This window comes from Natrix helvetica, assembly GCF_964273705.1.
Source record: "Natrix helvetica genome assembly, chromosome: 3".
NCBI classification, from domain to species: domain Eukaryota; kingdom Metazoa; phylum Chordata; class Lepidosauria; order Squamata; family Natricidae; genus Natrix; species Natrix helvetica.
In genome coordinates, this window is record NC_138549.1 from 47,646,025 (window position 1) to 47,664,403 (window position 18,379).

General features: G+C 41.4%; 1 protein-coding gene across 4 annotated transcripts in view; it reads right to left on the reverse strand.

Annotated features, from left to right (window-relative positions):
- CTPS2 (CTP synthase 2) overlaps window positions 1-18,379 on the reverse strand; it is a 104,409-nt gene that overhangs the window by 27,542 nt on the left and 58,488 nt on the right. For all 4 annotated transcript variants that reach the window (XM_081948752.1, XM_081948754.1, XM_081948753.1 and 1 more), the window contains exon 14: window positions 1,665-1,761. In XM_081948752.1, coding sequence (XP_081804878.1) covers window positions 1,665-1,761 — 97 coding nt within the window. The remainder of the gene's footprint in view (window positions 1-1,664; window positions 1,762-18,379) is intronic.

Here is an 18,379-nt window from a genome sequence, read left to right on the forward strand (position 1 = left end):
CACCTTGGAAATGGTTAAACGCTTCAGAGGCATAGGAAAAGAAATAAAAGATTTTCATGTGGCAGCATTATTAGTGGTTTACCAAAAGTTATGAAATACTTATCACTGCGCTTGAGGCACATCTAGATGATGAGCTAACATTGGAATATGTTACAGGCAAGCTTATCGATGTGTATGAGCATACAACAGAAAGCATTAATAGCAATGGTGCTTCTGTCGCGAAGTCTGTTTTAAAGATGAAAAATAGGGAAAAAAAGTTACTTGAAGTAAGAAACACATGAATGTTTTGTGTGCAAGAAAAAGGGTCATTTAAAAGCAGATTGCTGAATCTGGAAAGATGGAATGGAAAAACTACAAAAGGCCAAAAGTGTAAAGAAAAAAATGATTTTGCCTCAGATAATGTATATATTTTTCAATCCAAAAGTTGCACTTCATCTTTGAAAGCATGGTGTGTTGATTCAGGAGCTACGAGTCATATGGCAAATGACAGAAATTTCTTTACTCATTTTGACCACAGTAAACTGGGAAAAAAATGCCACAGCTAGTGGGCAAATAATAAAATCAGAAGGAATAGGAGAGGGTTTTGTTTACTGTCCCATTTCTTAGAGTGTCACCAGAAAGATACTTGTGAAAAATGTATGTCCCTGCTCTTGAAACTAATCTTTTGTCAGTGGATAGGATAGAAAAGAATAGAAGCTGGAAGGGACCTTGGAGGTCTTCTAGTCCTGCCCCCTGCTCAAGTAGGAGAACCTATACCTGGGATGGCGAACCTATGGAACGCGTGCCACAGGTGGCACATGGAGCCATTTGTCAGGGCACGTGAGGCGTTGCTCTGTCAGCTGGTCTGTGTGCATGCCGGGGTCTCCCTCCTTGCTAAGCGGCCCCGCCGAGCCCACTTGCAAACTCTGCCGAGTGTGGCTCTAAAGGTTTGGCTCCCACGTGCCTTCTGGCTCTGTCCCGCCTGCGGCAGCACCCACCTCCACACACATGGCTGCGCCCTCCCTCCTGGAGAAGGTAGGGGGGTGCTCAACTGCAGGCCTCTGCCACTTCTTGCTGCCCCACTCTGCCTGGGAAGCACTTACCAGGTGTCAGGAAACACAGTGGCACTGGGGGCTGACGGAGAAGACCCCTGCATATAGAGGTTGGCCAGCACCATTGCGGCAGCAGCGGGGAAGGTGTACGCCCTGCCTTTTCAACTCTCGCCAGCCAGCAGTGGGGCTCCGCACCGCTGCCTTCCAGCCAGAGCACCACGTTTGTTTGCTTGCTGGGTGCCTTGTTCCTACTACATTACCACTTGCAAGATAAATAAATAAAATAAAAAAGTGAGAGAAATGCTTCATCTTGTTTTGCTCCTTGAATGATGATAGTGATGGAGATTCTGCTTCTAACACACTCACTTTTAATCTTTTGAAGAAGGCACCAGCAATAAATAATAATTACATCCTTCAGAATCCTAATATGAAGGACAACTTCATCCTGCAATATCTCTTAAGGTTTTCTAGTGATTTCTGAAAGCAGAAGTTTAACAGGAGTTATAACTAAGATTTAAGACAAGATAGTGAATCTAATTAATATTATTCTTAAACAGTATATATTTTAACAAGATACTATTATATAGTTTGAGCACAAAAGCAAAAAATCCAACCAAAGATGCCATGACTTACTTAACAAAGAGTCTTCTGTCTTAAAGATAGTTTTTCTTTTCCCTAGTCTCATTGTTCCTCCCATGTCACCAGGATTATGTTCAGGCATATCAATGACCTTAAGAAAAGAAGAAAAACATGTTTTGTATAATTTATGCTTCAGACAAACCAAACACATAAAAATTGAAATACATGCCTATAAATCTACTTGTATTTCTATTGAAATACTGCATATAATAAAACCAGGCTCCACCAGCAACTTATTTATCACTGAAATCAAAATAGTAAACATATTCCTAGAAGAGTTCTAGTAATCAGTCCTAATATTTAATATATGGAAACAATATTTATTCATATTAATATTGAAGTAAGATTTGTTCCAAAGCAGCAGTAAAACATAAAATATTATCCATGTTATATTTTATATATTTATTTGTTTTACATAGACTCCCATCTCAAATACATGACACCAGGTGGCTAATATTTCAGAAGACCTGATTGTTTTAATTCTAAGCTAAAGAACACTAAAAGGCAAAGTAAAGTTTGGATTACAGTGGTAAAATTCTTTGGATTTAAATGCAGGGTGCATGGTTCATATAAAAAATAACTAAAGTGGATTCATTGCATTAGTGACAGAACTGAATGCTTTCAGATAATTCATGAAAAGATTATCCTGACATCGATAGCTGCTACTATCACACCTTAAATTTCTGTAATTTTCTAGATTTATTTAGAGAGCAGAAAAGTTTTTTTTAAAAAACCCTGAAAACTAACTTGTGTTCTCCATATTTATGTAACACATGACAGTTATATTCTTGGTTCCACAGGTTTGATTCAAACATTACACTGAATCATAACTTCTTTTGCTCACTTTTAGTTTAAAAAAACCTCCCTTTTTATGACTTGAAGGCAATGGTAAACCACTTCCAAAAATCTTACCAAGAAAACTGCAGGGACCAGTCCAAACAAGTGCCTGGAGCTAACAGGAAGGCATGGGCACACACACATATAGACACTTGATGGATTACAAATAAGCAGAGTTAGGGTCACATTTGGTATGAACCAAATTGGATGGTTACATATGCTTATGCTTTTCAAGTTCATAGACTGATTATGATATAATCAGACTCCTGTTAAATCTGACTAATGGTTAATTGAAAGAGAAAGAATACAGTATTTACACTTTCTGAAAGATACCGGCTTAGGGCAGGGAAGTTGGCAAAGTAGTTGACATCTGTCATCTAGAATGATCATGTATTTTTTTGTTCCTGAAATTTATTCTTAACCTACTCAATGGCCAAACGGGATTTTGAGAATAGCTGAAACATAATGAACATATGAATGATTACAGTACAATCTAAACATAAAAGTACAATTATACATTCCAATCAATAACTACTGAAAGCATCTTAAAATAGTTAAAATGCTAAAACATTGAAATATTGAAAAGCCCCCCCCCCCAAAAAAATGCGAAAGTTTTCTGTATTAAATGATAATGATTTTCCCTCCCGAAGATATCTTCTCTGAAAAAGCTCTTTCCTCTGTCTGGATGATTGGATGATTATTAGAAGGCCTCTCTAGATATGAATTACAGAGTGTTTGTCCCTTTTTCCTCAATATCTTCAAAACAGACTTTCTACTTGAAAAGCATGGTGATTACTATATAAAGTAATATATAAATTACTATATAAATTTCTTGAAAATGTGCATAGATTAGGACATTATCTAGATTAGACTATCTACAGGAGAATCTCATTAAGATAAGGCATTGTGAAAGAAGCCTAATAAGAACCAATTTTAAATTACCAAGAGATGAAACGTACACAATGCTCCTAATTCAACTATGCTTCCAAAATGGGCAGCAAGATGAAGGATTGGGCACCATCTTGATCTAGCCCCCTTACATGTTACCTTTCCCATCTTGATTTTAAACCTGATTGAATACATACCTTAAGGATAACAAAGACTTAATGATAGCTAAGATTTAACTTGTTTAAGGACATAAATCTGAGTATACTCAAGGGGAGCAGGAGGAATTCATATCATTGTCAGTGGAAGGTATGATGCATCATTTTACAATCTAATCCCAAAATTTAACAAAGATTATGCAATGAGCTTCAACAGATACAAATAAAGCAACTATGCTGTCAGACTTGAACCTCTAAATAGAAATGATTGTTGGCTCCATTTGTTGAGAAATGTATAATTTTATTAGAGATCAAGAGTATTGTAGCATTAGTAAAAATTGATAATCGCACGCAAAAATCCCTAAATTCTACTCCCCCTTTAACAGTCTCTTATTGCCCACCCCAGTGTAACCAATAAAGTCCATGCAAGATGTCTTCATAATGATCAGTCCAAACACAGTTTGATATGCAGCTCCCTCCTTCTTCCAGCTGGGTGACCTTGAGGTTCAGCATCTATTTTAGATCCCCCCTTTCATTCCCCCTCCACAATTCATGGCATTCTGTCACCGCATAGCAGTGAAGTATAGCAAGCAGAAGGTGGCAGATGACATTTGCATACACAGAAACAGCATACAACAGGTTGTGTTTCTGAGTCTTCTTTTGGCATGAGTAACCATACAGGGGTAAAGGAGAGCAACTGATATTACAAATGTCATGATAAGGTCATGCAGATAATGTGATTGATGTAATTGGCATCATTTATTCAATGTCATGGGGCCACTGTGGTTTTTAATGGCCATCCATGCCCTTTTGCTTTTTCTTCATTTGGATAACACAGGAGGCGATATCAGGGTCCCTAGAAGAGCAGGAGTAAATTTGAAACCTACATAAAAGTCCTGCAGTATTCTTATCCATGAGTGTATATAGTGGTTGCTGGAAACCTCAGTGATAAGACTGGTATGTGATAATGTTTCATGTTTATTTTCACTGTTTTCTTGTGATAACAAAAAACATCTTTATCAACTTGATAATTTAAGGACAAAGTAGGAAGCTATTCAAGTCTGTGCTTGGCTTAAATATTTAAATATATTAAAATTATTATTATAGTCTGCTTTAAAACTTTATTCGCTCAACCATGTCACATTGTTTCTATCCAGTGGAAAATACATTTTGGTCTGGACCTAGATTTGCTACAACTTAATAGGTAACCATCTCATCAAATCTGTTAAATCACTTAATCAGATTTAAAATTGCCAATATCCTTGACAGTGATTACTTTCCAGGTCAACTGTACTTGATTTTTTGTGAACTTGAAATTTCCTTTTTCCTAAATGGGGTGGGGCTTTCTCAGTGCTAAAGATTTGACATTCTTGTCAAAATGTTTTCAAGTGATACAGCAACAATTTATTGTTGCAACTACTTCTTCATTTACCATATGCTCTGTTAGCTTTTAAAACTCCTAGCTGTATTTTGAGTCTTATAAAATAGCACAAATTTTGATGTAAATTCACTAACCTGATTTCAAAATTATTTGGCCATGTTTGAAAATTAATAGCTTTCCTATAACTTAAAACAGACACTTGCAGTCAAATACCAAATCATTTCATAACAGTACTTAACTCTGCAGTCTCCAATTCTGCAAATTAACTGCTTCAAATTCTAACAAGATATTGTGTTGGTCATTACTGAGAACTCAAGAGATTTTTGCTAATGCCAATTTCTCAGTATGGCTAAGAAATCTTGTGCCACTAAATATCCCTATGTTATGCAAAATGCCATTCAAATGTTTGTCAAATTATGTTAGGATCATGGCTCTATTTCCATAATATGCCAAATGTTCATGGATACAATCGCATGTCAATTGGTTGAAGTAGTAGATGAGAATTGAGGCTAGCAGTGAATGATCACTGGATGACATTGGGCCAATAATTATTTCTCAACACAGTGTGATAAAAAGCAATTAGAAGATGGTCTAACATATATATAGCCACTTTAAGCTCTAGGAGAAAAGATGGGCTATTAATGGTAAATAAGTAAATAAATATATAATAAATAAATACATAAATACTGTGTTTAAAATAAATAAATAAATAAATAAACAAACAAATAAATAAATAAATAAATAAATAAATAAATAAATAATAAATACTGCGTTTAAAATAATTAAAATATTTCTAACAACATTTCCCAATGAATTACGTATATTTACATGCATAGAGTTTGAAAGATGACGTACATTCCTGACACATAACTAAAAAATGAATCAATTAAACCTTTTAAAAGAGCAAGCTCTGACTTGGACTCTTCAATTTTCACATTACCTTTCTAATGTAACTGCAGCTGGATGTTCTACCAATAGAAACAAACCGACAACAAACTCTTCTCTGTCCCATGTCTATATTAATTGGATGCTGCAATAGTTTCTCTTCAAGTCCACCTAGGATTTCTGATAATTTTCACATTCCGCATAGTTTCTTTTAGATAATTTTTATGGAATTAAGCTGCAGTTATTTATTTGTACTTTCATAATCTAGATAAAATCCACTTTTTCAAATTTACTCTAAGATAGGCAACACACTTACAGAAGAAACAATTGTCAGAAAGTAGACTTCAAAAGTATTTCTAACAATTAATTTAGCAAGACTTTCTATGTATATCAAAGAAGAGTCCAGAAATATTTTATTTGGAAAAAAAATCATGGGTGGAATTGTATCAATTAATGACATAATCCCTTGTAGCAAACCCTGCCAACCATAACTAATGATGGGCAGAACAATCAGACAAGAAAGTACACATTTAAAAGAACCAAATTCATAATATTTTGATTTGTTGTTGAAAGAATCTCTCATGTTTTCATTTGTTTGTATAATATTTACTTTAATCCTTGACATCACCATGTCTTCTACCTCTGCTTAGAAAACCTTTGGAAATTGAAGGAGGTTTTTCCTGCTTTTCTTGGGCTGGGCTCAACCTAAATGAACATATTAGAATAAACCTCCATATATTTCCTTCAAGGAAATTTGTTTCTAAATTTAAGACCAATTTGCTAACTACGAGTTCACTAAAATTTCATTGGAAATAAAATTTAAAAGAAAGGAATGATAATTATTACAAAGATTATTAGTATAATTAGGTATAAGATTTTAACCAATTTCGTATATATGATGTACAATGAGAATAAAGGCTATGCTATTTTGTTCTGGCCAACTGAACATGAACCAACCTGACATGCAATTTTGAGAAAAGTAGAATTTGTGTCTCCTATTGATTAAACATAAGCAAAACATGAAAAAGCTGTAAAGTTTGTGTTTTTCAACAGAAGGACAAGAAATCCCTAGGAATAATAGATGTTCCTGAGAAGATGAAGTTTGCTGAATTTCTGAAAAATTGGAGCAGGGAAATTGGAGCTATCTGTTCTTGGATTATAGCTTAATGGAGGAATATTATTATTTTTTGTTTTCAAAGGAAAAAACAAATTATTCTTCGTTTAGAGCAAATTAGGTCTCATTTTTAGATATTATGCTTCTTCTGTAGGAAGAATTCATGCCAAAGATAAGTCTACAAATTTGAGACTTGCAGTACGCAATTAATAGTTAGATGTTTTGTTATGTCAAATGGTTTTTTTTTAGAAAGAATATCTGTACAATTTTGCTAAATATGTAATTTCTCTAATCCCATCACCTACTGCAAGTGACATTTTTTGAAGCAACAACAGATAAATCCACCCCCAACAACAAATTAGACAATATGGATAATATGTGTTATTGTACTGTGTAAGTAGCTTTTAACTTTCTGAATAGAACTTAATTAATACCAATCAGGGCCACTATGTGCAGTACGAGGAAAATCTAATCTTTCTCCTCACCCCATTAGTTTTTCAAACAAATTTCATTTATGCGTTTATTAAAATTTTTGTTGAGGGTGATGGATTCATTTTAATGCACTGCACAAGTATATCAGGTTACTATTATTTTTAGACAGGGACTGCTTTCCAGACAGCTAATTTACAATACTACAGTTAATAGTGATGGCCATTACAGATAGTTCTTGAATTACAAACGTTCACTTAGCGAATGTACAAAGTTACAACATCTCTGCCAAAAATACTTACGACCAAGTCCCAAAATTATGTATATTGCAGGGTAAAAGTGATCGTTCACACTTATGAACTATCGCAGAGACGCTGCAACATCCTACTTTGGTGCCACACCGAACTGCCCATGCCCACCTCCTATGCAGCCTTGCATGCTGGAGCTCTTATCCAGCTAGGTGGAGAAGCATCTGGCCAGCCTCTCCCCATCCCCACCAAGGCCCAGTCTCTCTCACAAGAGAGCGCAGCCCTGCCCTGCCAAGTGCTGGAGTGCAAAACCCACCCGGATTTCACAAATGGCTCTGCTGTAGTGCTGGAGAGCTTGGCACGCCACCCCTCATTTGCCAAAAGCACCCCTTTTCCAAATTGCAAGAGGGTCTCCTAAACAATCCTATTCTCCAGCTCCATTGCATTTGTCCACTGCTATGGAGCTGAAGAGGTGGGCGCACCATCACCCTGCTCCCCTAACTTGCCAAAAGCATTCCTTTGCTAAATTGCAAGAGGTGCTCCTAAACAAACCTGCTTCGGCATCAAATCAAAGTGCTCACATCAGGTGTTTTAATCATGAACCAGAGCTTTTCCCTGAGAAACGGCTTTAGAGCCCATGACAAATTATATTAGCCAGAATAACTCTGTCCCTGCTTTGGGACAGATGACAAAGCTTACCCACAAGATGAACCTCGGCTTTCTGAAAGTCTACAGAAGCTAGCTCCTAAACAAACCTGCTTTCCAGCTCTGTTGCGTTTGTGCTGCAGCTCAATAAGCACTTATTTCACTGAAAAAATGGAAAAGCTGCATTGCAAACAGAAGAAACATACACAGAAACCAAAGAAGTTCACAGGACTAAAAAATCGGACCTTCCAACTTCTTGTAAAAAAAAAAATCTCGCAAAGTTAGAAGGTCCAATTGAACAGTCACAAGGCAACACAGCGTAAAGAGCAGCTTTGCCCAGACATTTGAGGTCATCCTCCCACCCTCCCCAGTTCCAGGTCAGAGGCGGAGGCTGTGAATAGGATTCCAGATTCTATTCCCCTCATGCTTGCAATGAGGGGAGAGCTGGATCTGCCAATCTGTGCTATGTATAGCTGCAAAGGCATTGCCACGCCCCACACCTCTGAGAAATCTCTGTTTAGGAGATCTTGCAGCAAAGTCATGGGGAGGGAGGCAGAATTGGGTCAATCAAGTCTCATTCCTTCCGATCTAGAAGTTAGACAGGGGTAGCCAACTTCCTCTGGGTAGTTCCTTTCCCCTCGCATCCAAACAGGAGCAAGTGCTACGAAGTATGGGGAGCTAGGCACTAAGTTTTCCAGCTCTGCGCCAGCGAGAAACATAACCTTGCTGTAAGATCTCCTAAATGAAGAGTTTGTAAAGGTGTGGGACACGGAAAGCAGGTTTGTTTAGGAGCCTCTCTTGGAATTTGGAGGAGTGCTTTTGGTAATTTAGGGGAGCATGGTGATGACGCACCTAACTTTCCAGCTTCACTGTGGCGCAATTTGCAAAACCTGGGCAGGTTCAGCACTCCAATAATGTGGCGGGACAGGGTTATGCCCACTTGTGAGGGATGCTGGGACTCAGTGGGGAAGGAGAGAGACCGGTCCAGAGCTTCTCCACTTGACTAGCCAGGGGCTCAGGCATCCAAGGCCACGTACGAGGTGAGTGTGGGAAGCGCAGGGCTCTCAAATGTGGTGCCAAAGATAAATTAGTGATCAGTGACAGGTTGGAAGGAAAGGCCCAAGCTGCTTGGAACTCAAGTGGTGGGAAGAGGATCATGGAATCTCTCATTGGGTAGAGGGAGGCCTTTGGTGGCTGGATGCAGTGGTCTTGTCCCTGCACTAGGCTCCCCCATGGCCTTTGCCACCCTGAGATACCTCATGTGCACTTAATGACCTACACATTTGATTAGTGAATGTGTGGACAAAAGCAGTGAGTTTTCAAGTTTATTTTATGTGATACACTCCAATGAATCTTTGGGTTATGAATGTAATTGACAGGCTCCATTTCATTTGTAACCTGAGGACTAGCTGTATAAATATGGAAGGTCAGTATTTCACTATTAGTAAAACACATACTTTTTTTTTGGGGGGGGGGGAATTTGTTTTATTGTTTTGATTAAACAAAAACACAAACAAAAGAATCATTCTTCATTACATCTTGTAGAAAGCATGTCAATTGGTTACAAACAAATTTTGTGTGTTACTACCGCAATCATTCTTTATACTTCCTTCATATTGAATTGTACATTTTAAATCAAAAATCTGTATGTATTTTACCATCAATGTACCATCATTCTCATTTGACTATAATTATTTAAACACATTATCTAGAATCATTTGTATTTAAAGACACAATCACCTACTGGCATTCATTAGCTATTTCTATAAACATCCAATAATTACCCTTTTATAACATATTCCCCCCCTCCTTTTTTTCCCCTATTCACTATTTAAGGCTTATATCTGATTGCTTTTACCAATGCCAACACATGTAGAAATCATTAAACATTATCCATTAACATTTCCTTATTATTATTGTAGTTATTTAAAAAAATTTTTTTTTACTATTTATATCACATCTCCTCTCATCCGACCCAAAAAAGATTACATCTTTATAATAAAATCTAAACAAAAATGTGTTAGTAGAGTTTATAAGTACCCAAGAAAGATTACATCATTATAACAAAATCTAAACAAAAATGTATTAGTAAAATTGATATATCTTTTTCCCAGGTCCCGATTTATAGTTTATATCCAAATTGTGTTTACTAGTTAAAATTAATATTTCATTATTATTATCATATTATTTGTTAATGAATAAACATTTTAAAAAAACATTCTAAAAGCGTCTACAAAATCCTACTTATTAATCACCAAAGATTAACTAAGTTTTTAATTATCAACATTCATTATCAGCCTGTGTCTTTCCAATAACAAAACAATCATATCTCTTTAGCGAGTTGTTGCATCAATTCTCTTATTAACTTCTTTATAAGAAGAACAATGTGTAATTTTATAATATGTGTAATGTACAATGTGTAATTTTATAATATGTGTTTTATTTATTGTACGCCGCCCCGAGTCCCTTTGTGGAGAGGGAGCGGCTAACAAATTTAAATAAAATAAATAAATAAATAAGGTTTTTAAAAACTTCTCTCCGCACTTTTTTGCTTGAAAGATCTCTCATATAGTCGCATTGCCCTTGAGTTGATGTTAAAATTAACATGTCTTTGATTATCAAACGTCTTTCTAAAGCTGTTTCTCTTCTTAATTCCATCATCAAATCCATATCTTGACAAGAGGGGTAGAGCTCCAGATAATCAACTTCACTTTTCCATATTCCCTTCTTTCCACTTTCACTCATGAGTGCTCCATTAGTAGGTTCATCTGTTATCTTTTCTTTATCTTCTATATCTTCATTCTCTTCTTTAATTTTTGGGACTCCAACCCATTCATCTTTTGCTGTGCAAGACAATAGTCTATCCAACTTCTTATCAAATCTCTCAAATCCTTCCAATATATTTTGAATTCCATCCAAAAATTCTTGGAAACTTAGGGTTTCCTCATCTGTATATAGATACGTATTTCCAAAAAGAGAAGAAAAAGTCTAAGTTCCACTGCCACTCTCGCCTTCAATGTCTCTTTTATGTATAAAAATACTTTTGTTTTGAATTTACTTAAGCACAAGATTCTTTTAATTAAAAAAAAAAGGGGGGGGGGTTCTATCTTTTCCTTTTCCTTCCCTTGCCCAAAGTATTTCACAACGACACCTGCAAAAGAAAAGTCTGTGTCCTTGAGTCGTTATCAGTCTCCACAAATAAGCTGCAAACCCTCCAATTCAACGTCAGTAAAATCAAAGAAAATAGAACAAAGGATACATTGTTTCAAAAAAAGACCGTTCTGGCTTCCGAATGGCAGATTCAACTTTTTCTTATTCGTTTCAGGCTTAAGGAAAACCAAAGTCTCTAGGTGTCTTTAAAAAAAAACAGTAGAAGGAAGGATTATTAAAATAAAAAAAGGTTTTAATTCAGCCAAAAAATAAGGTAGCAAAGAATAGGAGAAAAAAATCAATTCATTCACTTAAGAGGAGAAATGGGAAGCATTACGATCACTTCAATCCACAAAGCGTTGTTACAAAAAAAAGGAAAAAAAAACTTTCTAAGGCAGTCCAATAGAGATAAATTTTGCCGCTTTATTTTTTTGCTTAAAGGACTAATTTATCTTAACAAAAGAAATTTCTTTGGGCAGTCATTCTCAAAGAAAAAATCTCACCAGATGGACTCACTTTCACTGCCTTCTTTCCAGAGTCATCTCCAAATTTGTCAGCCTGGGGGCTGTCTGTTTACCGCCGGCTTGGAAAGCTTCCCTTGGGTCAATCAGGGACTTTGCGATGTCCCTGAGACCAACAAGGATTTGTCTCCCTGTCACCGTCTCTTCGGGATGGTTTAGGTCCATACGGACCGTGCAGTGGTAAAAGAAGCAACGGCGGTCTCGGACTGTCGAGACCGCACGTTGTGTCATCATGACATCTGGCTCTTCTCCCCACATACTAAGTTTCTTATTGAACTTAGGGACCATGTTAAAACACCATATTGAAGGAAATGGACTGAATGGTGATTAGGTCTCTTTTGAAAAGGTAGAGGTTGCTGTAGCCAAACTTGGAGTATTTCATCAATAATATGCTTTCATAAGAACCACATTACAATTACTCAGAAAGGAAGAAAAGCAATGGTATAAATTATCACCTGAAAAAAAAGAAATGGCTTTCTTTTTGAAGCATGAGATTATATTTATTAAAACATTTCAATAATGCTTGCGGCCTCATTCTCCCAAATTCTTTCATTAAAAGAATGTGCAGTCTTTCATATGATTGCATTGCAACATAACAGCTAAAAGAAACAGATCCAAAAACTCCATATAAACATTGAGAGAGGTACATTTTGTATGTGTGTGCTTTTGAAGCAATATTGTCTCATGCAGGCTGTCTGCCAAAGACTCTGCAATTTTCCTGGCAGAAGAGATTTGCCATTGCCTTATTCCTAGAGCTGAAAGAGAGTGAGTGGTTCAAGATCACCCAGCTGGCTTTGTGCCTAAAGCAGAACTAGAATTAAGAGTTTCCTGGTTTCTAGCTGTGTACCTTAAATACTACACCAAACTGATCCTTCTGGAACGTTTTACAACACAGAAATTTGCTTCAAAGGAGGATCATATAAACCTACAGAAGTGCCAGCAAACTCTGCTCTGTTTTTTTCTGTATTATTGCAAAAAAAGAAAATTGCTTGGAAAAATATCTGAGATTCACTAAAAATGGCTTGTAAACTGGGATTAACCTGGGACAACATAGAAAATCTCTGCTGTAAATTCAGTCTACATTTTTTGCTGTACAGAACCAAGGAGAATTATTCTCTTCCTGGAAAACCTGGAATAACATTATTTATTTGCATAAGCTCGCTAGTCAATTGCTTTATCAGAGACTGAATAATAATTACTAAAATACAAAGAAGACATTTCATAAATCTCTCTAAAACACAGGGAATCTGTTTTATCTTATTTTATTGAGGCTTTATTATCTTTACCAATAAATAATATTGGTGCTTTGACTTAAAAATAGATGGATGAGCATGTAATTGACAAACGGTATTGTTCAGTTGAAAAGTATCTGGAAGAATGAAATAATATTAAAGTAAGCATCTGGGATATGCTATCCAAGTGATACCTCAAAGTTATCAATAGCATCTATTGAGTACAAATTGACCATTGTCTTACCTGAAGGGTCCTTTTCAGGGCGCTGCAACGGAGAGTCCAAAGAAGGGTTAAACACAGCCAATCTGCCCAGAACTGAATTGAAACTTTAAGCCACGCCTCTGGTGCCGACTCTCCTCAGATTTATTCAATGAAGACGTGGAACAGTTGCGCGCTGAAACTTCAACTGGAAGTCTAATATGGAACAAGTCAAAAATAGTCCAACAACAATAACAGAAACAACAAACAACACTGTGACTTCACAAACACCAGAGGAGAATAGACCCCAGGGCGGGGTGGACTCTCCGTTGCAGCGCCCTGAAAAGGACCCTTCAGGTAAGACAATGGTCATTTTCCAGGGCGCTGCTCTGGAGAGTCCAAAGAAGGGACATGCCCAAGCTAACTGTCACTAGGGCGGGAAGGCTCAGCCATCAGGGTCGCTCCGCTGGTATGGATGCCCTGAAGAACACGCCTCCCAAAGGCCCCTTCCGCCGATGCAAAACTGTCCAGTTTGTAATTTCGGACAAATGGAGACAGAGAAGTCCAGGTGGCCGCCTTGCAGATCTCTTCAATCGGTGCCTGTGTAGACCAGGCAGCTGTGGTGGCGGCGCTTCTAGTCGAATGTGCTGTGATATTGCGAGGCACAGGAACGGACTGTAAAACGTGGGCAAGCGCAATGCAGGCTCGCAGCCATCCGCCGATGGTAGATGAAGAGACCTTCTTGCCTTGAGAAGCTGGTTGAAAGGAGACGAATAGAGATTCGGATTTCCGAAAACTGGCCGTGCACTTGATGTATCTGCGAATAGTCCTGCGCACATCCAGCATGTGCCAGCGCTTTTCCCTCGGGTGCCGAGGATGCGGACAAAAATCCGGAAGGACCACCTCCTGCGCCCGATGAAACCAGGAATTGACCTTCGGAATGAAGGAAGGGTCCAGCCTCAGGATTACTCTGTCGTTACGAATGAGACACAAGTCCTCTCTGACTGACAAGGCAGCCAGTTCCGATATGCGACGAGCAGACGTGATAGCGACCAGAAAAACCGTCTTGAATGTGAGGTGTCTGAGACTGGCCGTCTTAATGGGCTCAAACGGGGGCCCGATGAGGGACCGCAACACTACATTGAGATCCCAAGATGGGTATCTGTGGACCACTGGGGGTCTCAGGTTGGTCGCTCCCCTGAGGAAACTGCGGATGGTCGGATTCCGGCCAAGAGATGCGTAGCCCTCAACTGAGAGGATGGTTGACAGGGCTGCCGCCTGGCGCCTCAGGGTGTTAGGAGCCAGGCCCTTGTCCAAACCTTCCTGCAGGAAGTCCAGGATGACAGGAACCGAAGCAAGGGGCGCAGACGTACCATGAGCCGTGCACCAGCTGGCGAAGGATTTCCAAGTGGCGTCGTAGATGCGCGTCGTGGACTGCCGTCGTGACGCTTGGATGGTGCCAATCACCTTGTCTGACAACTTGCCTCTGCTTAGGAGATCCCTCTCAAGTGCCAGACGGCCAGCTGCAGCCACTGGGGTTCTGGATGTTGAAGGGCCCCCTGGCTGAGAGAGATGTCCTGTGGAGGAATCCGCCACGGTGGTGTGATCGAGAGACTCACCAAGTCTGCAAACCAGGTTCTCCTGGGCCAGTACGGTGCTACCAGCAGCACCTCCACCTCCTCTGCTAGGATCTTCCTGATGACTCTGGGAAGAAGAGGTAGCGGGGGAAAAGCGTAAAGCAGACCTTTCGGCCACGGGCCGTGCAGCGCGTTGACTCCTTCCGCCCTCGGGTCGTGGAACCTTGTGAAGAACCGCGGAAGATGCGCATTGGCCGCGGTGGCGAACAGGTCCACCAGCGGAAGGCCGAACCTCTGGGACAGTTGCTGGAACAGCAGCGGATGTAGACGCCACTCCGAGTGGTCGACTGTGGATCTGCTCAGCCAGTCCGCCTGGGTGTTGCTCGTGCCCGAGATGTGCTCCGCCTGAAGAGAAAGGAGATACCTCTCCGCCCATCGACCCAAGAGCTCCGCCTCCTTCATCAGGGATCTGGAGCGCGTTCCCCGTCGATTGATGTGCGCCTTGGTGGCGACATTGTCTGTCATGATGCGCACGTGGTGGCCCTGAACGGTGCTCTGGAAGCGCTTCAGCGCAAGCCTGACTGCCCTCAGCTCCAGCCAGTTGATGCTGTGAGCGGCTTCGGAAGGGGACCACCTGCCCTGTGCGAGCTGGTTGTGGCAGTGGGCCCCCCAACCGAACAGGCTGGCATCCGTTGTGATGGTGAGCCTGACTGGCTCCTTGAATGGCGACCCCTTTAACAGGGCCGGAGACAACCACCACTTTAGAGAGCGACGTACCTCTGCTGGAACTGGAATCAGTCTTGTTGAGCTGCTTTCGTTTGTTCTTTGATATGGAAGCAGGAGCCACTGAAGGGAACGGGAGTGAAGTCTCGCCCAAGGCACGATTGACAGGCACGAGATCATCTTGCCGAGGAGCTGTGAGAGCTGAACCACCTTGACTAGACGTGACTGCTGCACCTGAACGACCATCTCCCGAAGGCTGGCCACCCTTTCCGGAGACAGGGATACCGTGCACGAGGTGGTGTCGATGACGGCCCCTAGATGCTTCAGTCTGGTCGTGGGAACGAGATGACTTTTTTCCAGGTTGATGGTGAACCCGTGGTCCCGGAGCGCCTGCATGGTGTGTTCTAGGTCGCTGACAGCTTGTTGATGCGATGATGACAGAATGAGAACATCGTCTAGGTAACAGTGGAGTCTGACCGGACGTGACCGTAGAAAAGCCGCCATGGCTGCGAGAACCTTTGTGAATGTCCTGGGCGCCGATGACAGGCCGAATGGCATTGCCCGGTACTGGTAATGGAGGCCCGCGTAAGAGAACCTCAGGAACTTGCGGTGGGCTTTGCGGATAGGGATGTGGAGGTAGGCCTCTTTGAGGTCTATGGACGTTAGTATATCGCCTGGCCTGATGCATCCCAAGATGGACTGGAGGGACTGCATCTTGAACCTGCGATATGTCACGTGGTGATTGAACCTCTTTAGATCTAATATCCCCCTCCACCCTCCTGAGTTTTTGGGGACCAGAAACAGGATGGAGTAAAACCCTCTTCCTTCCTGGCCTGCTGGGACAGGTTCTATGGCCCTGATCTCCTTGAGGTGCCTTATCTCCTGTTCCATGAGGGATCTTTTGACTAACCCTGAGGGAACTGGACACCGGATGAAGTGGCGGGGAGGGGGGGACCAGAATTCTAAAGTGAGACCCATGCGGACCGTTTGAAGAACCCACTGGTCCGACGTGGTCTGCTCCCATTTGGCGTGGAACAACTGCAACCGCCCTCCTATGGGAGCTGACCTGTGATGGTCATTTATACCTCCTAAAGGGTCGGGAGCCGGAGCCCCCCCGAAATGGCCGCTTGGAGAAGGGCTGCTGGCGACCTCTGTCTCGAAAGGACTGACGGTCCTGAGACCGCTCACCCTGCTGGGGATACGCCCGATGATAGGGGGCGGAGCTGGTGGAGGGCTCATTGTTCCGAAAGGCCTGCCTCCTGTAAGAGCCAGGACCTTTACGATCAGGCTTTTTGGTGACTGATGGCATCACTTTCTTTTTGTCCTTGTTTTCCACAAGGACTGGATCAAGGACCTCACCAAACAGCTTGTCCCCTTTAAAGGGGGCAGTAACAAGCTTCCATTTGGAGCGCATATCCACATTCCAGTGCCTAAGCCACAGGAGGCGTCTGGAAGTAACATTAGACGCTAGGGCACGCGAGGCAAACTTAGCAGCATTCAGAGTGGCATCAGCAGTGTACTCTGTGGCTGCCATGATTTTATTGATATCCTGCCTGACTTTAACGTCCTTGGCAGGTATCTTCCTCAACAACTGCCTCAGCCACAGGAGAGCCGCCCTGGAGAAAAAGGAGGCTGAAGCGGAGGACTTAATGGCCCATGCAGCTGCCTGATGGGTCTTGTGACAAGCAGTTTCGGTTCTCTTGTCCTCAGCCTTGAGCCCCTCCAACAGGTCAGGAGGGAGCACAGAAGAGGAGGTAAGAGCCGCTACAGGGGGATCGATAGGAGGGAGCTTGAGCAGCTCCTCCAGGCTGGCATCCACCGTATATAGCTTCTTGTCATGGCTGCTGGGGGTAGCCATGGTAGCTGGCTGCGCCCACTGTCTTTGAACTAAATTGAGGAACATCTTGGGTACAGGAACTATTTCCTGGACCGAAATGGGTTCCTCAAAGAGATCCCCAGATAGATCATCAGGGTCTACAACCACCTGAGCTGGGGGGGTGGACCCCATGTGAGTTGAGATCTTAGCCTTATCTAAAATGGTTTTGAAATTATCCAAATTAAATAAGCCTGAAAAGGCCGGCTTTTTGGCGGGGCTTGCCTCATCCCCAGAGAATTCAGCTTCCTGCCTAGGAAGAAAATCCTCTTCTTCCTCCCAGTCTGACTCATCGGAGGCCACTGAAGAATGCAGGGACGGAGGTGGAAGGCTAGGAGTCATCTCTCTGGAATCCTCCTGGGGTTGCAAATGGTGGGTCTTGCGAGTGCGCTTGCCACCTTTTCGCATGCCTGCCTCAATGCCCTGGGAAATGGCCCTGTTAATTATTTCCTGCATTTCAGTGGATAGGTTAGGCCCTTGGTCCTCAATGGGGCGAACCCTTTGAGTGGGCCCGGGGATCGGCTGTTGAGGGGCTAAGGGCCCCATTGGAGCTGGTCCCTCCTCCATATCAGAGGGACAGGCAAAGAGATCAGCCTGATCAGCCATGGAATGGCCTGGAGAAGTTGCCATGGCCAGGGAATCCCCTTCTTCTTCACTATCAGAAATGGGGCCTCCCTGGGCTGGAGGAATTTCCCTGGAGGGCTCCCCAGGAGACACCGAAAGGGAAGATTGGGCCTGCTGTTGGGCTTTGGAAACCTGTTTTTCTAAGGCCTTCTGTCGCCTTAATGCATCTTTGTCTAGGCCTGAGCCCTGCTTGGGGCCATGCCTGGAGTAAGGCTTACTCCCTCTAAT